At 35.8% G+C, this 27471-nt stretch overlaps 1 protein-coding gene across 3 annotated transcripts in view; it reads right to left on the bottom strand.

Moving 5' to 3' along the window:
* The window catches only part of SKAP2 (src kinase associated phosphoprotein 2), a 115006-nt gene that overhangs the window by 71275 nt on the left and 16260 nt on the right, over positions 1-27471 (bottom strand). For all 3 annotated transcript variants that reach the window (XR_001411464.1, XM_014937908.1, XM_014937909.1), the window contains exon 4: positions 20383-20487. Coding sequence is in view for 2 of the 3 variants with exons in the window: in XM_014937908.1 (XP_014793394.1) it covers positions 20383-20487 (105 nt within the window). In the remaining variant the exon portion in view is untranslated. The remainder of the gene's footprint in view (positions 1-20382; positions 20488-27471) is intronic.

The following is a 27471-nucleotide window of genomic DNA, read 5'->3' as shown; positions in this document are numbered from 1 at the left end:
GGTCCCTCAGTCTGCTCTTTTCTTTCGCTGTACACAAGCCAAACCAGATTGCACTCGCCAGGGAAACTGTCCATAAAACTGCCCTGCTTTGGATTAGAAAAGGCAATCTGATTAACTCCCCAGCAGGGGCAAGACACACCGAACGCGATCTCAACTACCACATCAGAGGCCTCTGGTGAATTAGATCCAGAAAAGGCAGCTGTGAGTTATGGGGCTGGAATTCCATCAAGGGCTTCTGGGGAGGTCATAAACCACCAAACAGCTCTCACAACCTTCCCCCCCCCCCCTTCCCCCCCCCCCCCCCCAATATGGAGTATTTTAATAGGCAGATGTCTCATCAGCTCCCAGTGAAGCTAATGGTAAAGATCAGGAGTGCTGAATCCCATTTGCATTGTAGAGTACAAGGAGACATTCAAGCGAAACTGAAAGGCAACAAATCTGATACTGCTAAGCAGAAGAGAGCAACACTTTAAAAAGCAATCCATCTACAGAATTTACTATCTGAAAGCTAGGGTTTAGCAAGGTTAAAAAAAGAACTAATTATGGCTACATTGTAATAGTTAATAGGAGACAGAATAAAAAACGGTAAGGGATATAAATATTTTTTGAATCAAATCCTAAACAATTCACCAGTGTGGCCTAGGAAGCAACTTCACTTCTGGAGGTTCCTCTGTACTCTGCTTATAGCCACCCACTTCTGAAGCTTTTGACAGGGATTACAGTCAACTCCAGAAATTTAAGAGTAGCGAAACAGAGGGGCCTTCCTGGTCTGGTACCTCTCTGTGGAAAACTGACACTAGCTACAAGAGAAGCAAGAACAGACACTAAATATTTACTCTGATAAAAAGTTCACATGGAATTTTTAGCATAGTTCAACTTACACAAACTGCAATTAAAATACCAGAAGAATAAACAAACCAGTCTCTCTTGGAGCTTGGTAGGCAGTGTCAGAAGAAAAACAAACATGAAATCTGCAGTCCTAGGTTTTCTGCATGCTACCAAAACGTTGTCCTTAAAGGCTGATACCAAGTGAAAATGTGAACAAGAACAGGCAGTAAAATTAAAAACAAGATTGAAATGCCCCTTACCCGGAATTACTATGCTTTTCAGTATACAGCAATACAGAAGAAAAAAAAGTAACAGCCACAGTAAAAAAGTTCATGCTGAGAAAATGGCTCATTAGAACTCAAGAAATCCAGTGGCAGTCTTGAAATGCATTTTTTAATTATTTCAACAGCAGCGAATGATAAAAATATAGAGATTTACTCATTTCTTATTAAAGCACCAGAAACACCACTTTTTCCATTTTAAAGGCAAAACCAGTCTCTCTGAGGGGCAAAACTTTCTGAAAATTTTGTAGCAGTCTCAGTGCTACATTTCACCAAGCCAGAAATGGTATATATAAAAATTTGAGTTTTGAAATACACTTTTCTTCCTTCTTTGACATATTTAAGATTAAATGACAGGGTTTTAAAAGTGCAATAGATTATAGACAAAAAATATACAATATATTTTTAACCACTATATTTTCTAATTAAATTAGTAGCTCATTGATACACATAGGTTTTAATTTATGGTGGTCTGAATGCCTGCTCGATTAAAAATTCCCAGCATCCCTGACAAACTGACTTTTACATGACTAAAAAATTGGTAAGTCCAATGAAAAAGAGCAGATGATCATTATTTCTGTTTTCCTAAATGCAATGCATTACCTTAAACAAAAATAACAAAGGTTGCATTTATCCCCAAAACTTAACTTGCTGTTTGAACAAGTATGTATTACTGATTTTTTTTTTAAATACACATGTACAAAAGTATATCTTGGTATCAGTGAAATGTAAGAGTTCAATACATTAATATTTATAAAGCACTGCATGAATGCAAGTTAAATTAATTCTTTAAGTCAAAAAAGACCGTACCCATTTGCATTTCAACAAGCGAAACTTTTCCATCCATTTGACAGAGACAAGACTATAAAAGGTCTCAAATTTCTCCAATAAAAGTGGAAATTACATCTCAATATTTCGTCAGAGATTAAAAACAGAATTTTAGATGAATTATCTGATACAAAGATGGAAGTGAGGGTGCTGCTTCAAGATCTACAGAAGTAGAGCACTTTAAGACAATTAAATGATTTCCCTGCAGGCAATGTCTTTTCAATCCAAGCTAATGACATCATTTAAGGAGGATGGTCCATTTAACTGAAAGGATCTTTTACAAGGCAGACAGACAGAAGGCAATCCGGGAATGTTTTCAAGGACTTCCCATATTTCAGAATTATAATGGTGAAATGCCTACATCAAAATCTTAAACTCAAGCATTAATCAACAAAATGAAAGACTAATTTTATAAGAAAAATGTAATAAAACTCATTTTAAGAAGTTTTCCCTTCATTATTTTTTCCTTTAAAGGAACCAATTCTCTCCTAATGGTAATTATGCTGCTTTGGAGTAATGATAATACCCAGGCAGCTCAGTTTTAGGCTGCTGTTTTTAAAGTGAAGCCAAATCACTTCAATCACTCGCAAGTTGAAGAGTAACTTTCATAAACTTTTCCACCAGTTTATGTAAGTTAGCTGTGATCTTTCAGATAGAAAGCATTATACTGTTGCCTTCAGAACTTAACTTTACTACTTTTGGTACAGTCTATAGACTAGCCTTTAAATTGCACCACCACCTTTTTCATAAAAGAAAAAAAAGCAACACCCTCAAATGAACCCCTAAGGGAAAACTCACAATTTTAGTGTCTGTATCAGCAGTATAATGCACTGCTACAACTCCTGGGGAGGGCTGGAGGGGGGTGTTGGGGTTCTATACCTTGTATTATCTAAACGATTTTTCTGATATTGAAAAATCAGAAGAGAATAAGCTATTTTTAAATAGTTAAAGAAATACCAACATTCTCATATTAAAATAATTTTATTATAATTAAGACCTTATACAAAACTACAAACACCTCTTGCACTTCAGAAGGCAGTATCAGTTTAAACCCAACCAAAGAAAGTCTTTTTAGCATTTACAATAACACTCAAAGCCCTGGAAGTTGTGTACACGTTAGGATGACATCTGTTAATAAATGATGTGGTTCTGAGGACAGGAAAAAAAAAAAAAGATTTACCCTATGTCCCTTTAGTATCCATTTCAAATTGTCAAAAACTTCAGAAAGCTGAACAGCACGAGACATAACGGAGAAATCTTACCATGTAAGTGGGAGCTAGAAAACGTAGAACTAGTCCTGGCTCTTAACCAGATTACTTTTGCAATCTTGGACAAGTCAAAGCTACTTTGCCTTCACTGCTCCTCTTCGTAACAGAGAAGTAGTATTCATATCTTTCTAGAAATGCTGTGAAATGTTGTTGGTTTCGTTATTTTTATTTTTTTTAAAATATTTACAGGGAAAAACATTTCATTTTCTGGCCTGCTGTGCCACTTTACTGTTTCTTCCCCGTCTCACCCTCACATATACATTTTTTCAAAGTAATGTAAGCAGTTGGAGGGAGGGAGTGAGAAGGGGCGGAGGGAAGGTTACACCACGTATAAGACTGGGATGTCACATATGTATTGATTCACGCATTTCACAGAAAACTGCATACTGTCTTCTGTGACTGCTATAGCACACGTCAGAGTGACAGAGAAAAAAACTGATGAAAACACCATAAAAGAGGATCCTTATGGTGAACAGTAAGATGACCCTGATTATCTACATGAAATTATTTTCCAAGAAAAATAATTTTTGATCCTAATAATGTTGCCTTCTCTTCCCCTCCTTTTTAAATATAAAATCAGAACAGGTACAAGTGCTGTTATCTAACACATATGAATAGTTCATTAAAAACATTGATACTTTTGAACATACACCAATACCAAAGCCAAAATTTTACCTCAGTTTGAACATGCACTTTTTCAAGTCTCACTGTCACCCAAAAAGCAAAACTCTAAAAAGTTAAGTGGTTTTAGTTTAAGGACTTAACCGAGCTCTTGTCACCCTGTCTCTTTCCCTACATCAAGAACAGGGATATCCTGCAGTGGTGAACAAGTACCACAACAAAAGAATGCTGACTATTCATGTCTGAATATAGTAATATGGAAATAATAAGTAACGCACAGAATAATACCACTGCATGTCTAACCACCTGCTCTTTTTCTTAGTTGACAGTTAAGTTTCTACTAAAGGAGGAAGAGATTTCTATGGACTTCAACTGACATAGCTTTCATTCCAATCTCTGCTACACACCTTCTCTACAAACTAGGTCCTCCACTAGTATATTTGTATACCTGTTTCCAGATACCCTTACTCCCACTTTTTGTTTTTATCTCGATTAGGTTCTCTGAAGCACGGAATCATTCACGTTAAGGACGCAAACATACAGTGGACGATTCAAAAAGTGCCTTGGTCCAATGAAAAATACATTACATGCATTTATTGGAACTTAGCCAATTTTCCTAACTTTTCCTTTTTTTTTTTACCCCAAAGCTAAATCACAACTTCAGTTTGTACATAAACCAAACTTCCACAAGCAGTCAATGAATCTATGACTAACAACAAAACTGTGTCAAAATAAAAATCTAATCATTATCAAGGTTCCTTTTTATATTGGTTCCCGCAGAAGTATTTGCATCTACAACAGTTACGCTAATGCATTGTCAGATTTCCTCATGTAATTTTGCTATCCTCTAAAAAAATAACATACTTTGACAACAAATTCTTGAAAAACACTTGACAAAATTGTGCTAGACAACACCACACAGAAACCAGTCAGTGACATGGAAGTACTAAAGGACAAGACTCCAGGATCAACTTCTTCATGCATTATCTATACTGGTCTGTGTCTTTACCAAAGCCCATTTCTGTGCAAGATTAGAGGTATAATGAATGAATAGAATGACTAATCACTCTTCAATTTGTTCGTATTTCATTAACAATAGTATATGTATTAGCCAATATACTGGCAAAAGAAGTTACTTCTGGGTATGGAAGAGAAATGAAATACACAAAGATAACTTTGTTCAAAATATTTACAAATCACTGGTATATTACTTAGAACGTTACAGATGAGAAAGCCATCAGAGCTAGACAACTGACTCTCAGTCCCAAAGGATAAATGAAGAACTACAGGGGGATCATCAATGTAAATATCAAACCAAAGGACAAATTATGGCTTCATCTGTGCTGCAGCAGGAACCAGAATAACTAGTTATGTTGTAACCACACTCTTTTTTATTATAATGCCACCTTAGAATAGCATTGTTCTGTTTTAATTATTAAAAGGCAGGGGGAACCCAAACAACCTAAACCACTCCAGTTCTGAGCTACAGAATTTATGTCTCTGTTTTAAGGTGATTACCATTGCTTTAGCTTGTTCAGTTTCACAAACATGACCTGGGGGTTTTTAAACATTTTGACTCGGTAGATTTGCTTTTTGTACAATATTTTCACCTTCTTGGTTTATATTTGTGATGTTCTTCGTCGAAGGCTATTTTTAATTTAAGAACTGAATCATCACTAACTGCAGATACAGTGAAGAAATTCTCTACCAGACATTCCGGAGAAGACACTAATCATAGAACTTTGAAAAGGAGAAATCAGTTGAAAAAAAGACTGGTCTAAAAATTTAATTAGGGTTCAGACACTCAAGGCCCTTTCCAAAACATAGCAAGTAGCTATTTGGTATGTTATGAATCACTGCACTTCATTATTATTCCCTAAAAAGGAAAAACAAAACCCAACAAAAACTCCCTCAAAATGTCTGTTTCTGAAGGACAAAGGCAATTAACAGGGGGAGGAAAAAAAAAAATCCAATGACAGAGTGGCAAGGGAATTTAAAGATACCATACGCATTAAGTCGTATTTCCTAAATTAGGGCATAAAGACAAGAGCTGTAGATTCTTGAGACCTGTTCAAAGCTAAATTTACCCCAGGTTGAAAACATCCTGGGAGCACAACAAAGCTTGATTAATTTCCCTTCTCAACATACGCATCTGAAAAGGTAGAAATCCTTGTGGATTCTCTCTTGGAAAAGGAAAATAAAATGCCACTAACACAAACATGCTAGTGGCTTAGTTGTGGTACACAGTCTACCCAAAAATAGGCATAGCCTTACTGCCTTCAGTCTTCATACATTCAGTGTTCTGCAGATCTTAAAATATTTCTTCATTTCTACCTATCTTGAGCTGTACAACCAAAAATTATTCATAATAATTTAATACAGACTTCTTAACATAACCCAAGAGATGCTTCTAAAGAATAATAAAAAAATAAATAAATAAAATATTATGTGTATTATGGTTATGTTCATACACAAGTCAGTCACCCAATATCTCAATGAGTGTTAATGAAACTGAAAGCCTAATTAGGAAGATGAGGGGAATAACCCCAGCATTCTGGCCCACCTCCAATATGAATAATTGCATCTACCTATGCAAAATCTCCCTTGTCATTTCAATTAGGTGAGATATTCCTCATATCCTGCTCTTAAATTGCCGGGTATTGTTGATAGTGCCATTGTAAAAGCTACTGCATTCTACCCTGGATATAGCTGCATTTTGATAGTAGTGATATGGCAATTCCTACATATTTTAGTTACTTTGTTCAAAAAGCCTAGTGCTTCCAAAAGGCTCTCTACTACCAAAAAAAAAACCCCACATATCCACAACACTAATTCATTGTGCATACATTACTGAAATAAGTATAAAATTTGTGTAGAACACAGGTGATTAACAGATATTGAGGTACAAAATTAAGTCAACCAGGCATAAGCAACTCTTTGGCATTTCTGCAGCATAATAAGCAGCCACCTTATCACACTATCACTACTCTGAATGTCTCAGAAATTAAGCCAAAGCTAACACCTCTCCCTACTGACTGTGAAATCCAACCAGTACATTAAAACACCCTTCTAAAAATCTGTATATACACATATCAATTTTAACAAGGAAGAGAAAGAAGTTAGTCACCAATCAGCCCTTCAAGGGGCTCCAAAACAACAGTTGCACCCATATTTACACCTTGCTTCCTGCTCCACAGTATGGACACCCCAAATACCTGTTCCCCAGAACAGCCACTCATTCCCCTTCATTGCTTTCACTTTGCTTCACCATCCCCAAAATTCTCTAAAAAGCCTAAATTTTTGATTATAATTTATTTAAAATTGTTCGTCTGATCAAAAAAAAAAAAATTCCTACATAAAAAGGATTTAAAACTTTGGTAGGTTTAATGTTGACTTGAAGGGCCATCTGGGGCTTATTATTGCCTCACCATACCAGAGAGCTTTCTTCCTCTCCTCTTCTGGCTCTGAACTGCCACTGAAATGGTTATTAGTAAGTAAACTCCTGGATGCTTAGGTTACCCATTCTTAATATGGCCCACAATCCTTTTATTGTGCACTCCTGCTCTAACTCTCTCTATCCCTTAAAAGACACCGTTTTAACAGGCTGTAAAATCCATTTGGAAAAGTATTCACTGTTTTTAGTTATGAAAGCAAAAAAGATAGCTTTTATTTAGAAAAATACGCAAGCAGACCTCTGCATCAAAACTCCACATTAACACTAACTGTACTTGCTATTTCATGCAACATTTCAGTAACAACATCAGCAATTTATTGCTCCACTACGGCAGTACGGAAACTTCCACAATAAAATACAGGCCAGGAGTGAAAAGAGCTGTAAAACCATAAAAAAAAAAAAGTTTGCTTTTTTCTTGCCCTGGCCTTCCAGGACTGTAAATCTCAGGCTTTCTTTTCCTTAAATTGTCTTTTTTCAAGGATTACCAGTGTTATAAATACCTTTGCCTTCTACTGACTAGACACATTTTCTTCTGTAGACTCACTTCCTGTGGGAAACCATACATCGAAAATTACACACACACACACACACACTATTAGAGTTGCCATCATTGACGCACTTCTGTTAATATATTTTAAAAAGCATTAAGAATAGAACAGCTTTCACTTTATTATTATCTTCTATAACAGGAATATCACTCCTGCATGGGAGATAGTAATATAGATATTAAAATTTATTTCAAAACGCAGTAGAAAATAATTTCCATTAGGAAGACCTGCTGGGGAAAAAGCTGCACACACCAATGATTAAGCATAAGTGCGCATCTGTCCTTTAAATACGCATAGCAGCAATAGCTTAAATGTAGGAGTTCAAATCATGGCCACTCTTGCTGCATATACAAATTTGCATTGGGCAATGCTAAATTAAGAAGCACCTCCGATAAGTTTACAAAAGACAAAGAAAAAAAAAAAATTGATTGTAAACTCTTCTGCATTGCAAAGATCTCTTTTGTCTGTCAATCAACAGAAAAGTATTATTCCACCATCACAAAAGGCAAACCTTTGGAGGCAGTATAGGTCTGTGTGTTGTGCAAATGTGCAGTTGCTAAGAAGCAAATATGCTTCTCTTCTAATCAAATAGCCCAGCTCAGCAATGCTGCTGGCTTGGGGCAAGAAGCAAATTCCACCAGCCACAAACTTAGAAACAGTCTTGAATTATTTGTTGCTGACCGCTGGCTGAACCCTGTCCTGATGAGCACCATCACCATTAGCCACTTCTCAGTGTATTCCATCAACCAATGGCAATAGCAGCATGCTACAGCTCAGGCTGCAAGGAATTGATCAAACAGGGTAATGAGACTATTTCTTCATGGAGGTTATTTTAAATGAATATAAATATTTTCTTTCTACATAATTTGCCACGAAAGGTCACTGAACTCCCTACGATTCTAAAGAAAAATGCTGTGGTATCCCCTTTATATATTTGAGTTAGGATATAGCCAACAAACAACTCTGGGCATTTTTGATGATCGTGTAAATCTTAATGAGGTGGCATCCCAGGCAATTGATTAGCGGCAACATTTTATCTTCACATTTAGTTACGAACAAAAAGAAGATTTGATGCTATTTTAGAAAATCATGATACACCTACGCCCTTAAAATCTTTCATGAGAGAATATATTCTGTGAACCTAAAAGATTTACACTTTTACTATTAACAATCGATCATGCATATTTAGCTGTGCTCACCATACTTTGATATTATAGCCTGTCTATAGATTCTTTCAACTGAAAGTTGTTAAAAATACACACTTTGTATCAGATTCAGGTTACTGATAAGGAGACCCATACTCAGACACCTCGTATGTTGTTGTCGTTGTCATCTTCTTTAAAAGACTACTATAAAGAGACACCAAGAGATTCTTGAAATTTAATTCAAAACAACCGCTGCAAAAACCTTACCAAGGACCTCCTTGCCCCACGTAAGGTTTTCAGTCTTATTGTTTCCAGTACTGGACAATTTCTCCAGTGCTGGGAAAGCACAATAATATCGATTTAAATACCAGTTTAATAGTCTTTTATTAACAAAGGCATTACTAGGATAGTACTAAGGCTATGATAAATAAATAATGCTTATTATTTTCTACTTCTAGGGATCATAGTATAAAAATATTCCAATAGGCCAACTAAATACAATTGTTTATGTTTGAGAGTTCACAAGGTTACCTTGCAAAACTTCAAGAAAATACTTTCAACACTAAAAAAAAATAATTTAGATTTGCACCCAAGGATGAGTATAATTCATTCATCTGAGACACAGATGAAAATGGTGATTAAAAAAAAATTTAAAAATATATATAAAGGATTTAAATTAGTCAGCCTTGTCCCGATTAATAGGTGTTCACTTACGTAATAATAGAAAGGGCTTTGGATTTCTTTTTTTTCAATCATGTAAAATATTCAAAGCAGGTTTTTTTAAAGCAAAATAAAAATGCGTTATCTGAAACTCTGTGCTTCATATTTTGTTGGGATCTTTGGCTCCTCAGGACATTTTTTTTTCCTCAGAATGAATGTTTCTGAGGAAATAAAAATAAATTTTAAAAAATTAATAAATTAATAAAGACAATAATAATTACAAAAAGAGTTTAAATTAAAAGGATTCCCCTCCTGCCTACCATCCCCCTTAAAATATTATTTACAAAGCATGCTTTTCTAAGTCTTTATCAATGCCATCATTATATCTTGTATGGCAGTGAAATGTATCTAAGGCTTGAGTAGAATAAAGCAACTCAGATGCGTCTGTTCTACTGAGCCGTCATTTCTAGATTTTTTTATTTTTTTTTTAAGAAAAGTTGACAGCAGAAATGAAACTGCAGTTGTGTGATAAAAGATGGCTTGCTTGGTTATTACGAAACATAAAGCTTGTTACATCTGTTACACAGACCCTATAAATTCTTTTTTTAAATCCATAATTTCTTTAAAAAGTGTAAATACCCCAAAATAAAAAGGAGATAACTCTACATTAATATTGAAGATCTATAAAAATCTGTGAGATGACATGATGCTCGTACCATTTTAAAAAGTACAAAAAATCCTGGGAAACTGCATTTTCAACACGGGCAGAGGATGCCAATTGATACATAAATCCTAATTTTTCCTCAAATAGATCCCATATTAAGTCCTAAATCCCATAAAATAAAAAGAAATAAGCCCACAAAAAACCCAACAACTAAAACCACACAATATAAGTGATCTCTTACCACACCAATAAAAAACAATATACGCTTGAGGGGGTGGAAATCAGTACCCACTAGCAAAATACATCTCATCAACAGACTAACATTTGACAAAAATCAGTGGAAACAGCAAAGAAGCCAATACAACTTCCAGTGCCAAGGAGCCAGATGGCACTGCTGGAAAAATTATATCTACAGACTGGCAGCTTGATCCCATGATTATTGCCCAAGGGAGGAGGAAGAGGAAAACAAGAGGTATTTCAGTGTGATGGAGTAAATCAATTATCACCAGCTCACTATGGCATTTTCACATTATTTTATACCGCATTCTAAATATCATTCAAATGAATGAGAGCACTGGAAGATTCCTGCGATCTGAGACAGATTAAAAAAAAAAAAAAAAAAAAGGTATGCCATAGAGCAATACATCCTTAAATGCACCTCTATCAGCTGCATCACACCAAATTAAATTTGCAGATGTGTTGCGGTTAACAAGTAAAACCAAAGTTTTATTATCCAGGTTTTATTTTCCACCTAAAATTTCAAATTGTATCTGTACCAATTACAGAAAAAAAAAAAACTCCACACTTCCCAATGTTAAGACTACATTCTTTGGTATATTTTCAACTCTTTAACTTGCATTTTGCTAAAAGTATTCCAAAAAGCTTTGATCAAAAAAGGTTGGGGAAGTCTCACAAATTATTTTCCTGTTAAAATACAGAATTAAAGCTAGCTTCTGAAGAAGCTGTTAAAGGGAGAAAAATTACTCCACTCCTACTGTCACATAAGGAAAGCTATTCTAGAAATCAAAAAGACAAACTTTTCCCCCCACCACCTTCATATGCATACGTATTCAAATTACTAAACACAGTATACACATAATTTTAACTCTCCACCTGAAAATAGGCAAGATTAATTATTTTTCTTTAACTGACAGTCAATGACACCACTTCCGTTAACTACTTTTCCAGGCAACAGCAGTAGTAAGGCCAATTTCCTGTATCCTTGCTTGCAAAAGAGTAATTTAGGTTACCTACCAAAAAGATTTGAACCACCTTCACGTCACTTGTCTCCATCCCATTTTCGTCTTACAGCAAAGCCACGTACACAGTTGTAACATCCTTCTGCCCATAATCACATGCTTTTGACACTAATGCTTTCCCCCTACCTCTTCAATGTAAAGTGGTGATTCACAAGTGCAGATACGTGAAACACATAATAAACTAACTGCGTCTTTCAATATGCATTGTGAGTATTTATACATCCCCTATGTCCATGACAGAAACACTAAATTTGACTGTTGAGGAACGAGCAAAAAGATGTTCTACATGAGGACTAGGTTATCTCTGGAGAGTTACTATCAGGTTGTGATGTACTTTCTGTTAAGGAATGTGTGTTCAGGTAGACAGAGCAAATATTCAGAAGGTAGCCAGGAAAATCTTGTTTAGACCAGAAAGAGGTTTTCCTCCATTTTTTAGTATAGGATCATTCATAATTCCTCACCCAAAATGGGGCCAAAACTATTTCTGACTACCAGCAATAGAGAAGACAGGGCTAAGATCCTCATGGGATATTATCGGTCATTATTGCAATAGTGGTGAACAGGCTCTGACTAATATTAGTTAAGAAACCATAGGAATAAATTTAGTTTGGAGAAAAGATGGCATTCAGCATTTTTAGTCTGCTACGCTAAAGTCCTACCCTTGTAAGTAAGCCAAGTAAACATCTATGAAGAAACACTGAGGAAACTATAAATCAAACTAATACTGTCTAGTGACAGATGTCCAAAGGAAGTACAGTTCCTGCTGCAAATTTTTAAGCAGTGAACAATACCTGCAACATCATCTTCATAAGGGTAATTGCCCATATAGTGGATATCATAAAGATTTAATTTACAATGGCTTTTTTCCTTTGCAAAACACTTTAATAACCCTTTTCATGATATAGTTTTTACTTTTTCATTCAAAGTTTTTATTTTTTGAGTCAAATTTATTCTCAAAATTCAAAAATATTAGTCCACCGCAACTTCCCTTTTATTTAAAAGGAAACAAATCCACTAAATTAATGTCTGGATTGCATGATGTCTGACAGAAAACAGCTCTACAGATACACTTTGCACCTCTACAGAAAGTACTAATCAGTTAAATCACAAAAACAGGAATACAGAAAAATCTTTTTCTGTTCATTAGGCTGATACACACTTCAGTGCATGCAATAAATTAAATATAGGCAAAATTTCCTAATCACCAATTCAGAGGAAGAAAACCCTACATCAAACTTAATTTTAATTCTTACTTTTATTGCAAGGCTCTTTTTCTTTTTCCAGTTGCTTCCTAAATCCAGGCACTCCAAGGCCTCATCCTTGACATGGAAAACATGAAGTACCACACAGAGCATTGTTTTACACATTTTTGATCTAGCCTAAAACAAGCCATTATGTTTACTGTAGAGCTCATTCTCCCCTGAGATGCTCGGGGCTACTGCATAGTATATGTTGAAGGCAGACCCATTTTCCTGTCATACATGATAGAAAAGATGCCTTTCACTTTGAATGTCTAGCAGCAACACTTTTTTGGACATGCTCACCTCTGGAAAGGTGGTAGAGGGGTACCCACCTCAAGGTGCCACTGGAGTAGCATGAAGCAGTGCTATCATCTACGACTGATGCATCTGTCTGGTTCTGGGAGGAAAAGAGTAAGCAGCAGAATGGAAGCTGATTTGCCATTACTGCTTGGCAGGAAGAAAGAGGAATTACAGGGAAATCAGAAGGTAGAAATTCAGTCATCTGAGGAAAGCATTAATAAGGTCCTAAATCCATAATTAACAGCCTCCAAAACACACTCAAAAAGCTTGACATATCAAAGAGGGCAAAGGAAAACCTTCCCTCTTCCTTTTTATTTCAGACATTTGTGATGTATAAGAACCAATCTAGAAAAACATAGGCCAACAAGCAATATAAAGTAAACAGAAAAATCTATTGCATTTCAGCTTTGTGGGTTGGGTTTTTTTTACCATAATGTTGTTAGATATCTTGAATAAAATTATGATCTAATATGAAAAAGAAATGGGTTAAGCAGGTCATTATTTGTTTTTTATTGTGGATATTGTGGTGGAGCATACATGGCTGTTTTGTTATTGCTCAGTCACTGAAGCAACATAGATGAAATAAAATGAGCAACAAACCATGTCATCTCTCCCATGGGAGAAAGGTAAATGTTAAAAGAACACAGGGGTTTATTGTTTAATAGGAAGTTTTTCATCATGATAATTAGAAGTTCAAGCGTTTTAGTATCATCAATTTGTACACACTGTTAACCTACATGATGCCATTTTTAACTTTACTGTTGACTTTAATAGGGCCAAAATTTCACTTAAAACTTCTGCTTCCTACCAGAAATTAATCCCTTCTGTTCTGTGCAAATGGTTTAAATCAAAATTAATTAGATTAGCTTTGCATATTTCACATGCACTTTTTTATTTTTAACTTCTTGCTTCTCCAAAATAAGTCATTGCTGCTGTATTTGCTGCTATGGATCCTACAAACGAACAAACAAGCTGCTTGTTCTTTTCATAAGGTTTCAACAGCAGCTACATGTGGAAAGTTATAAAGACTCTCCTTAGTCTTCAAATATATTCATGACGGAAGGGGGAAAATAAAGGAAATATACCATCATCATCTCCTTTATGGACAGAACAGAGTCAAATGTCAACAAACTGATAAGAAAAGCAGGGTGTGTATCCTCTACTAGTACAGTGCTTGGAGAAGACTGACGTTCACCATCAGAGATTTTCAGGTAAGAAATGTCAGGTAAGGTGCCTGCCAATAAATGTTTCGGCTATACTGCAGGTGATACATTTACTTTACCCTTAAGGTCTCTCCTATCCAACAAGGAGTTGGCCTTCTTTACAGCTTTTGATAATTTCAACAAAGTTAGCAAACTCTTCTCATTTGTTAAGCAAACAGACATGGATGTGGGAATTTCTGCACACATGGCCCCACAGGCACCAATATCCTAATAAACTGAATTTTTAAAACATTTCACATTTTAAGTTCCTCTTTAGTATGCTTTACTTTTCATTGTAAGAGACTGCATTTTGGGTGACATCTAAACTGTCCATAAGTGTTTCAGCCTAATTCCTTAGTGATGCATCCTTCCTCAAATAGTGTCAGCACACCACATTGGAAATTCTAGACTTTAGTCTTCCTATCCGAGACTGAGTTGCTAATTATGACTTCTTCAAATTCTGAAAGCAACATTTCTGATCAGTCGTATTACCTTTTCAGCCAGGAATGAAGAATTATAATACATTGCAATATATAGTATTTCCTCTGCCATACAACATCTGTTCAGACACAGCAAAAATCTACTAAACAGTTAATGAAAACACAAAATTACCTACATAGGTCAAAATGAATAAATTGCATTATTTCCCAGTCACAATTCTGACAGTAACTAGCATGCTCTCAAAACAAAGCTGGCAAGCCAAAGTCCACTCTTTACCCCTTTCCCATGGCACTGATGCTATTGCCCTCCTGCCAGCTCCTAAGAACATAAAGTAGAAGTCACCTTTTCTCACCAAAGATTACGTGTCTCAGTAAACCTAGATTTATCTCCCCTCAATATGATCTTTTTTAATCATGCTTGAATATTTAAAGAGATATAAGGGAAAAGAAAATACATGGTTTTCTGCCTTCAAAGAGAAAAACAAGACAAATAAGGAAGTTTCTCACTTTTTTGAATGGCTGTCATGCGCTTAGTCTGGAAATCTTTCCAATACTGCAAAGCAAATAACTAATCTCTTAGAATAAGTCAGGTAAACTTCCAGTCCTGTCATCCCCAAGACAACCAAACATCCTCTATGTGTACATGATTATGATGCTAAAATAGTAGTAAACCAATTCAAGACTGGGGGCATAGGAAGGGCAAAAAGAGAGAAAAGGACAGAGCAATCCTAGCTGCATCTTCCATTCTCCAATCTTTGCTTAGTTGCTAATACTGTTTAACTGGCTCAGTGATGGAACAGATTTTTTGCTTTGATATAGTGCCTCAAAAATAAACTCAGTAGGGATGTAGTTGAAGAAAGTAGGAAAATACTTGTGTATGCACTGTATATAAAGATAAGGTCTTAAGCTGAATTCTACACTTCTTCAGTGACAATATTCAAACCTTTATGCCTACCAAGTACTGAAGAACAGAAGAAAAAAAAAAAACAACTTAATCAGTACTTGTATTTGAGACTTAACATGCCAAAAGAAGCAACATGCAAAATTTAGTCACAAAATTTTTCATTCTCACTTGATCAATCAAAATGCAAAATGTGATGTTTATGCAAAGGAAATACTATAGATCATGTAAAATAGTTCACTCGAGCCTGGAAAGACTTGTCTAGAACTTTTCCAGAGGAACTGCATGAAAACAAATAACTAAAATCTGTTTTTTTCACCCAAAAAACATTCCTTGAAAAGCATGTTGCAGGGAGCAACAAATTCTGTGTATTTTCAAGACTGAACTCTGATGACAAACAGTTGAAGCACAAGACCTTCATTTATTCTGATTCTTCAAAGTTTTCCAAATGTCCTATTTTGCTGGCTTAGGCCCTACCTTTTTCCACTTCAACTATGGGTAATTTTTAGTGTGAGATTCTCAACCTACTTAACAATATTCTACTAAAAAGCATATTTTATTCATAAGCTATAGCCAAACATAATTTGAAGAGCATACAGGTCCCTAGACACGTTTTTAGTAGTTCTTTCATCCTTACATGCTCAAGGCAACATTTCTAGACCTTCCACAGAAATGACAATGATCTAAATTATTTTATCATAGCATTCACTGTGATATCTTTAGATCCAGTAACTACCCAATCACATACTCCCTGTGGAGATAAACAGACATATCTTCTTCAGAAGTGGTCAGTTCACTCACAGTACTTAGAAAGTCAGAAAGTTTGTTCCTTTAATATTAATGGCATTTCCTACTATGGAATCAAGTTACCATATTATACACCAAAAAATTTTACTGTTCAAAAAATCCCTTGAGGTCATAAAAGAAGATTACACTGTTAAAAAATTTTCCACATGGCATTGAACCTAGATTTAATAACATCCTAAGAAACCTGACAATTAAATAAAAAACAGTAACCTTTTCCCCATTAATGTCTCAACCAAAAATAAGTTTACTACTAACTTTAAAGAAAGTCTTACCATTTCAGTTTTTAAGTATTTTGGTATGCTGTTGTTTCTAATGGATCGAGACATATATATTTTCCACTACATGCATTCTTCAAAATACAGATGGAAGGGGAGTAAGAATTTACAAGACATAACATTGTTATACAATGTACTATACAAAAACCTGTCATTTAAGTTGCAAGAAACCTAGTCATCAATAAGTGAAAAAATACCCCGCTCAAAAATCAATTATGTTGAGTCTTTTGTATAGAGAAGTAGTACACCTTTCAGGCAACTGGTATTAATGAGCAGACATGGCTATAGAATCTCCATCTGTTTTTCTGACAAAGCTGTGACTACTCCAGTCTCTCATTGAAATTCCATTAATCTGGTGCACCAAGGACCAATGCGAAAATCAAAACTCCATCTAACCCTTTATCAGCTCACAATAACCTACAAGTGAACTCTGCCTGTTAGCATACAGCAAGTTATGATTTTGCTATCAATCAGGCTGTTAGCCAAAAAAAAAAAAAAAAAAAAATCAAGTTAAGAACTGAGTGCCTGGCAGTGCTGTTCTGTTTTGTCTGTCTTGTTTTGGGGTTTGTTATTTTATTTGGGGGTTTTGTTGTGTTTTATCCCTCTTGCAATTTCTGTAGCATGTCTGGAGATGTAAGCCTATGCATCATTCTCCTTCGTTGTGATTTAATTGCTGCCAGCAATCAAGTCAAAGCATCACTGAAGTGTGCTTGAATTTCATTAGAAGATATAACTTATGCTACTTTCCTACAGTACCTAATAAACCATAAAGAAACCAAAACACATATGGCTTGAGGGAATAACTGGAAAATTAGGTGGCCATTTGGGAACTGAGTGAACTTTTGAACCAGAGGAACAGAGAAAAAGAAATATTAAAAGGAAAGACAGACTTAGAATGCACACAGAGACGTGGAGGTTTGACCTTTTCAGTACCTAGAAAATTACATTAGCATTATGAAAAATACATATCATGTTTAGAGTTTATAATCCATCAAAGTTTAGATACTTTGTTAGTGCCTACCATAAGGTAAAAGTCAAAAGGACAACATAACAATCAGATTTGACAAAAGGCCTTTAGGTGACCTGTGCTAATTTAGTTATCCCATACTTATTGTTAAATGGATTATCTCTCTTGTAATTAATACACCATTAGACAAAGGTCACACAAAAACTCCAGAATTTTACAATGACTGCAATGTACATGTAATACACTAATTCTTTATCTGTTACCAAGCAGGTGCCTTCACAAATTATATTTTGACAGTAACACTGCAAAGTGAAACGGTGACACTTTCAGAAGTCATACAAACCTTGCAGTCTAACTCAAGTATATGAAGGTAAACACCTATTTTGTGGGAGTTTTTTAGCAGAAAAAGTATATAAAAGGTTTTTGATAAAAATATGAAGAGACTCAAATATAAATAAAGAACACCTAATTTGGTTGCGTACAGTGAGACCCCTCTGTTAATGCCAAGAGTCTTGAACCTACACAAACGAGGTTTTACACCTGCACGGAGCCCTGCTGAACTAAACTGGTCACCATGTAAGATCAAACGTCTACCTTGCAGGTCCAGCTTCTTGAGTAGGATTTAAATATCAGGCATTAACAGACTGCTAAAACACAAAAATACAGTGCTAAGCTTCAACAAACCCATTCATGCCTGTGAGAACTGAAACAAATGGCACCTCCGAGGATCAATCCACCTCTTACAAGAGTGTCCCAACAAACATTTTCATGTATAGCCTAGGTGGCCAGACCTGAATGATGGACTACACATTAAAATAAAAATGGTCTTAGAATGACACACTGGACATTCAAACACGAGAACAGAAAAACTCCTTCAAGAAATGAAAATATTTACAGATTAAATCTGTCACCTTTTCTCAATTTTTCCTCAAGCTGAGGTCCCACTAGATAATTAAAGAGAATTTACCATAAAACATAGAAAGACCAGTGAGGTAAAATCATCTTAAATGTAACAGAAACGCACCCACTACATTGCTACCTAAACTGGAACAAATTATCCAAGATACCGTTGGGCAGCTATATACCTAATTTTATAATTATAGCTTTCAAAATAGGCTAAAAATTAATCACCCATTGATACAAACTCATACAGTTTTTCACATACTCCGGCATCAGCATTCTTCAGCCATTCATTATTTAGGTTTATGAACATTATCACTTTTTTCTTAACGGTTTTGAAACAAATCTATAATCATATCTCCCATTAAATAGTCATACAATTTTGTCACATACCCTTTATGCAATCAGTACCATGTTATTAAGTTACAATTAGAAATAATGTTAAGATTATGTTTGTAAGCAAAAATAGATACATAGAAAGTTGCATTCATCTGTAGTTCAGAAAATTAGCTTGCGTTTTCTAAAAGCCATATTCAATTTGACTGATAATTACATTTCAACCAGAAAGCAAAAAGGCTTGTTTTTATTTTCTTAATAGAAGGTCGCATTGGCAAAATGCAACAAGCTCAACATTAAAAAAAAAAAGGAAGTGTGATTATTATTGTTACACATTTTACAGAGTTCTGGATATAAAAAAAAAAAAATTGGGTTATTCTGAATCAGTGGTTAGAAGGTTTATCACTTATGTATGTACTTGACTTATCCCTGTTCTGCAATAGACATAATTTTATACCTCATAAAAGCAATTTATGTTTCCAAAGGGAATAATCTGGATAACATAAAATGTGGAGTGCTATGTTGCGGGAAGCATATTTTCCTTCAGCAATTGTATTTCGAGATGGAGCTGCACAGTTTGATCATCATATCATGTCAGAAAACATCATTCACTAGTAAGTCTATCTAACTTCTAGTGCCAGAAATTAATATACATCGTTAATTTATTTGTACATATACTTAATTTATTGCCTTATATTATCCATAGAAGGTATTTATATTATGTATACAATAAACGAACCTCAAAAATATGGACACTACACTAAAGCAAGCTTGTTAACTGTTGAAATATTCAATTGTTCATGTCTTCAGAACAGTTGCATTTAGCATTAAATTTAATGAATACAAAATCAAACAACATGGAAAGAGCTACGGACCCTAGATATTTTTTTAAATGCAAACTCAAATTTAAAATTTATATAATGAAACCATCCTACAAAACACTGTCTTAATGGAAGGAAACATTGTAGGAATAATTAATTTAATATTTTATGAACCTATTCTGCATGGAGTTTGCAGGAAAATATCAATCACATAAACTGTTTCATTATTTATTAGATAAATAATACAGTAAGCCATTAAGTAGCACAATAAAATTAAGCAAGAATCTGATAATGTTGAATTAACAAACAATTTGTTACTACAAATATTCACACTGTTTTAGCCACTGATCTGTCTTTAAAAACATATACATCTATAGAAGATGCTTTGTTATGAAAAAACATGAGTTTGAAAAAAATCATGTAAATTTGAGACAGCTTCACTATGCTCTAGGACCACTAGAGAGAGCTCTTCAGTTCCTTTAAAGGTTCTTGTAAAGGTAAGAAAACTGCCCAGCTGTGATGCTTATCTGTTTATCTGATTTCCAACACTAACATTCGCATCACAGGGATCCGATTACACGAGTTTGTAGCAAACTGGCAAATCTAGTACATTCTAAGGTAAACAGTGTCACATACCATCCGAGGGTCCTTCATCCTCTTTATCGCATCGGTCAGACGCTATTGAGACACTATCAGGAGGCGAAGAAAAAGAGCCCTCGGACTCTTCCTCATCTTCCAATTCTGTAAAAGTTCAAAATACATTAATAGTTAAAACAGCTTATCATACATAGACAGAATCCAAAGGCAAATATTTTCGTTAGTAAGAAGGATACCAATTCTGATTTCAAACCAAAAAAATACCATTTCTCATGGACTCTGGTAACACGCGCCTTGCACATTCAAGCACAGCTGTGAGCGCTGCTGTTCTAGGGTTACCTTCTCACTGGCCACTTACATGTTGCTGGAGCCATTTCCCCTCCATCTAATGAATTGTCATATAATGAACCCTCTCCCAGTGCTGCACAGCTGACAGCTTCTCACACCGAGGAGGCGGGGTGGGGGGGGGGAAGAAAGACACCACAGCAAAGAGGTGGGCAAGGGGACAGGGGCAGTGCCAAGCCCCCAAGTTCTGCCTGTCCGACTGCGGGATGGAGTCGCAGCAAGTTCCCGCCAAGGAACTGCCAAACTACTTCTGGCAGCAGTTTGTCGCCCTCTGCCCACTTTCGCTTTTCTTCACCATAATTAGGCGCTACTTTGCAAATGTTGTGTGTGCGTGTGTGCATTCCTCCCATGAAACTGGAATCGCCTTCTCACAGCAGCCAGTCTGAGCCTGCAGCTTCATGCGGCATTCTGTCGATTAATTTCTTACACAACTGATTATATTACTAATATATAAAAACTACATTATTAGCTAACGTATGCACTACACTGATCAGTGTGCATTAATTGTGAAAGTCTGGAAAAGGTAAAGTGAAATCATTATTAGTCAAGGCTTTCACTTAAACAGACAAACTTTTAAGTTCTCCCTCCTAAAACTCAGTCCATTTTCTGATTATTGTTTTTCAAATCCTGCGCAGGTGAAGAAGAGGTGGAAGAATAGGAAATGCAGAAAAAAAGTTTAACAAACAAAAACCACAAAACTACACTGTTCCTTTTTTAAAAAAAAAATACATTAAAAATCAAAGTTTTGGTGAAGGCAGAAAATTCAATAACTAAATAGGATACTGCCACCAAACCCAAATCATAAAGCTGATGCTCCAACAGATCAAACGACCCTCAATTTTCTTAAAAAGCATATAAAGCTAAATTGCTCAAGCATTGCCTTTTGGTATATTCATACACAGAAAGCTTTTCAGAGACGTCCAGACATGCTTCTCTATTCACATACTCCCTTTTAGAGCACTGTATCAGGTAACTAATTTCTCAGAACCCAAAAAAAAGGCCACACATAGTGAAAATATTATTCTCCATAGACATAGGAATCGCATTCATCACTAGCACTGTCTATCCATGCCTGAAAGTTTTACCCCTTTGCTTTTTTAATCATGGAAAATCACGAAAAATTCAGTCTGTGCCCAAAAAGCACCACAGTTGTTGTCAAAGATCAGCAAGAACTGCAGGTAAGACAACAAAACCTGATTTTTGCTTTGCTGGAGTTCTTTTATATTACAAGATTGTTAAATACCAAACCGGTTTACCCCCCATTAATTTAGTATGCTTTTCTTGGGAAAGCTTCCTTTCAAGTTCCCATGCCATGTAACAACTGCTTTGAATCTGAACCTGACTCCAATCTATTTTTGACACGGCCATCTTCCAGTAGCACTCCAGCCATCGTGTTAATCTGACCAAAATATTTGCATTTCATCACACCTGTCAAACCAATCAAAACTAAATTATCCCTCTCCGGGATTCACTACTTCTTCCAAACAGAGAATGGGAGAGCAGATAGCACATGAACAGAAAATATTATGCCATATTTACAACTAGCATGATCATCTTTCATACTTACACGGCCAAGACCAGTTGCCTGTCTCTCTCTGTCTCATATACATCTTTATTAGGCAATGGACCCCATATAAAAAGAGCAGACCTATACACTATCAAAAATTGTTCCACTCTTTTCCTTTCCTAAACTTTTACTAGTATGAGAATGTATATAATATATATGTATGTATAAACTCTCACCTCCAATGCCCTGGTTGTCAGTCCAAAATGTCCTCTTATCAGCTATGCATAAACGTACTATCATTTAACCTTCATGAAGTGCCAGCATAAGTTTAAACTATTAGGCTGTATTTTTAGAGGAAAACATTTCCCCAAACACCATACTCCAGCATTCAAAAATTCATGGACTGAATAGTAAGAGTAAACCAAACTACATCTAAATGAGTAGCACTTGTGGATGACAAATGGGTGAGTATATGTGTAGAAAGAAGACCTCCAAATATTTTTGCCCCACTCAGCTATATAATCTCTTTCAGTGAAGTTGTGATTTCTCATGTAAGTTTCCATAGCTGCACTATTACCACACTCTTCCATTAAGTCATAGTATTACTATTTTCTAGTTATGCTAAGGATTTAAAATTCAGTAAACTTTTGTGCTTTGCATTCATATAAAAGCCAGATGATCTGGAAACAAGAGGCTTTTTAATACATACATATTTAGGGCACACCATGTACATATCCTAGGTATATACTGCATTTGAAACAAAAACCATAGGCAATGTAGAATTATAAGAAGTATCTCTTCTAAGTCTACAATATGCAAGTTCAAAAAGCTCCTAAAATAAAACAAAAAAAATTATTGAGGTATTATGAGGAAGGAAATTACACACTCAGTGGCTTTCCAAGAGTTTATAGTCTTCAAAGCATTCTCTAAATGTTAAATCCTAAATACAGGCTTGAAGACTTTGATGGGAAAAAAATCTCACTGAGAAAGACAATCAGAAGAAACATATAGAACCCATGTCATACAAAACTACATTTAGGTACAAACACTTTTTATGTGAAAAATGTGGAAAATAGGTCAGAGGTACAGGTAACCTGCAGGACTAGATTAAACCAAAATTTTTCAATTTTTTATCTTAGATTAAATTTATTTGTAATTTTATATTATACATTGAAATGCAATCCTTAACTCATCTAATTTGTTTAGAACTGCAGGCATTTTGATAGGAGAGCTGGACTTGATGTGCTCTGGAGCTTTAACAGGCAACGTTTCACAACCTTTTTATTTGCTGACATAAAAGAATGACTGCAGGCTAGTATCAGCCTCCTCATTCTGGTAGGGTTGAAAGACATCTTAGGATCATATGCTATTCATATATAAGGATATTGCTCCTGACAACTTATAGAGAGGCCTCCTGTTGATTCTGTGGGGTCTCCTGTATTCCCACTCAGAGTAATCTCTGCCCTTTCTCCACTTCACGTGCTCCTCTATCAAGGTGTTGCACCGCAGTTTATACTCCACCTACTGAGGAAGAATAGATAGAATTGCATTTGAAGCTTCATGTGTTACTCCCTGAACAGTCAGAGGAGTCAGTGTTGAGCAGCACAAGCCACTACTCCTGTCTTCAGGTGCCAAGTACCTAAAAATACACCCCAAAAGCATCAATAAATTAAAGAAAAGCATTCAACTTGCATTTATGTAATAGAAAACTGAACTACAAAGCAACAATGGGCATCAGGTAAATGTATCCAATACAATTTGCAGGCATAATTGAAAGCATTACTGCCTAATCAGACATCTAAAAGCAAAGCATGCTCAAACGAAATGTCTATAGACTCATTAGTTGGCAGCCATTCCATTACAATCACACATAATGTCAGTAGTGCCTTGAACCTGTGCCAATGACAACAGCATAAATTTTGCATCTCATTTCTGTGGTCATAAAATTAATGATCAGTTTAAAAATACTTCTTTGCAAAAGTTATTGCACAGAGAAATGACATGAATGTGTCCCTGTTATGTAGTCACAAGGATAATTAAAGAGTTGATGCTCATTAATATAGTTTCTTGGTTTCCCAGAATACCATGTGATTTATCTGTAAGTTGAAAAAAAGTTTAATCAACTGTAGATATGTAACAGTTACAACAATAACAGAAATATATATATGAACTGACCCTATTCTCCAGTTTCTGCAATTTACACTAACCTCTTACAGGTTTGAGAGCAGAATCAATATTTTATGTTATCTGTTAGAAAAAAACCACACCATACAATCTTTCCTTATTAAATGCTACCTTTTCCATTACAGCTTATTTATTGATTCAGGAAGTACTGCATACCAAAGGGTAAGTGTACCACATTAGGACTGGAGCACGAAACACAAACTCTGCTCATTCTAACAAGGGCTGCACTTCAGTCACCACCCTCTATGCTGAAGATTTCCCACTGATTTAGTTGGTACAAGCTGGATATAATGAACAGGACCGTATTACTTTATAAGAAGCCAGAGGAAAAAAAAAAAGAGAAAAAGAACCACAGAAAAATCCAGCCCTTCTTACCCCCAGGAATTAATTTTCTCTGCAACGTTGTGATTACAGTAATGAACTCCTAGGCATTAAAGACACTACTTCAGCCAGTAGATCTAAAAAAAGTGCAAGCAAGGTGTTTCAGCCAACGCCTCCATAAAAGGCTTGCTAGGTCAAGGTCCCCAGATCAGTATGCACTTTCATTTTGTTTCTAAAAGAAGTCTAGACAGAGTGATGCATTAAAATTGCTCAAGTGTAAGAGAAATAAAACAACTCACAAAAATAAAAAGACATGCGGGTTAAAACACCCTGCTCCTTGCCATTTCAGAAGGTCCCAAGTCACAGCAGGTTGAAAGCACTTCCTCCTGTCCAATCTCTGCTGCAGTAAGAACCCATGAAAGAAAGAGCTGGATGAAGCCACCAAGCACGTAAGTGCAAGGTTCTCACTACACAGTTTTTCACAAAATGTAACTAGACAAATTTGCTTTCAAGCTGGCACAGGTATGCTTTAGCCTCTTGAGTGCTGTATCTGATTTTTTAAGATGGTGCTATACTGAGCCAATCCACCACTCATCTTGCAAGACTGTATTCTTCTGACAGCCACTTTCCCAAGCGCCACACAAACCACTTCAACACCCACATTCCTTCTAGAGTCTCATATTAACATGATGGTTTTATTGTAAAGGCCAAGTAGGAATTCTTTAGCAGCCACTAGTTAAAACAATACTGAAACAGCATTAAGTTTGTAAGCAAATACGCTTCAAGCAAGAAAAGCAACACAACTTTTACTTGCTGAGCTGCCTCTTCTGAGCATGATGCACATCAGGGCAAGACCATTTTGTACTGCATTGGTGGCTGCATCTTGTGCTGCTTGAAACTGCAGCTGGCATGGGCACTTCACAGGTAACAGCTGTGTGCAGCTGAAAGGGACAACACAGTGATTTGCCTACAATGAAACCCTCCAGACTGCCAGGACAGAGTGGTACTTGGCACACTTCTAATGCATCTCATGGTCTCTCCAGAAATACATCACGATGATCCTCAAAGGACTAACAACCAAGCCATATCTTTCCCATTTATGGTTAAAAACTAGTGATGTATTTACACTCCTGATTGAAAGCTCAAGTGTGTTACAATTTGGAACTCACATCCACATACTGCTCTGAGGACCACAAGCTACTGCTTCCTTTTCTCAAGTCCAAAAAGACCCCTACCTGCTGCCATTTCCTGAAAAAAAAAAAAAGTGTACAGAGAGAAAAAAAGGAAGTATCACCTCCACACAAAACAGGAAAAAAAAGGGCAGAAAACACAAAGCCTTTGCATGTAGGGCTACTCTATCAGCTTGTCTGTTCCAAGGAAGCAGATGTCACAGGTTCCAGACACTCACTGCTCCATCAACAGCCAAAGAGGCATCCCAGTCATTTAAGGGTTTCCTGAGGTGCTCCCAATAATTACAGAGAGCACTGATGCTCTAGAGAAACAGGTTTATCTTCTGTTATACTACAGTGAAATGAAAGTGAAAGTGGACCTTCATCGGTTTTATCAGACTGAAAAGAGGTAGTTCAGCAAGTGTCAAATCATACTTTCCTGCATAAATAGCCCCAAAGTCGTGTGCTGAAGATCAGATACAAGGTGCACTAAGTGCTTTATGGGGAACTTGTTCTGCAAATTCCCATATTATGACTCGATTTGGCTAGTACTTCTGGTGTCTCACTTTCAACACTGAGCCAGAATCTTTTGTAAAAAGTGATTAAAAATATATATTTTACTAAAATAAATGCAAAGAACAGATGGCAAGTGAGCTTCAAACACAAATAGTTTCTAGGGCTTATAGTGCTTCTGCCAACTTTAGCACTATTTTTAGCATAAATTGAAAACAAGGTTCTTTTAACTAAACATTTTGGCAGCCACAGTATTGATTCAATTAATCTCAAAACAGAGAAATGCCAAAAACTGTATTAACTCAGAATTTTTGACAAAGTCCAGGCCTCTATATCCTTAGTGGAATAATAGTCTTATAAAAAAATAAATACAATTTCTGTAAGTTACCGTGGTTTTCAAGTTCTTTCCCAATTCTAAGATCTAGCACAGGTCACCCTGAGTGTGACTATGGCTTTTTGATTTTGCTTGAACTGCTGGGACGAAGCATCAAATATTTCAAGTGATAAAAAAAAGCAGCAGTGTCTTAAAGAAAAAGACATTTCTACTGAGTTCCTTAATTTAAGGATAAAATAAAAATAATAAATGTTTAACAATGTAACTCAATACATAAAAATAAATTTTATTGAAAGATCAGTGTTATGGATATCAATATAATTGTACATTTTTGGTCATAAGAACACCATGCACTTTCTTTGTCCATAAATCAACATTACACTTAACTGTAAAAGTCAGTGTAAAATCAGGTAACACATTGCACATGAGAATTAAATATTTTCCCTTACAATGAATTTTCACATGTATCAATTTCCCCTAAAAAGCTTCAGTTTTCAGTCTGTAGACACCAAAGATGCTTTTGCCAGCATATTTACTGACCTGACAGGCAACATAAGAAGGCTTATTTTTAAGAAGATGTAAAAGTCCTCGAGTTCATCAATCTGGCTGCAAAGCAGTATGCATGTGCTTTCTCAAAGTTAAGAGATATGCACCTGAATGATTTTGGTTTTAAGGAGCCTGGTTCTACCTCTGCACAGGCTCTTCAATTATTTTTTTATTCTTCTTTTAAAACCTTTCATCTCTATGGAAGGTAA

This window comes from Calidris pugnax, unplaced genomic scaffold, assembly GCF_001431845.1.
Source record: "Calidris pugnax isolate Ruff unplaced genomic scaffold, ASM143184v1 scaffold11, whole genome shotgun sequence".
Taxonomy (NCBI): domain Eukaryota; kingdom Metazoa; phylum Chordata; class Aves; order Charadriiformes; family Scolopacidae; genus Calidris; species Calidris pugnax.
This window is presented reverse-complemented; position numbering and strand designations above follow the sequence as displayed.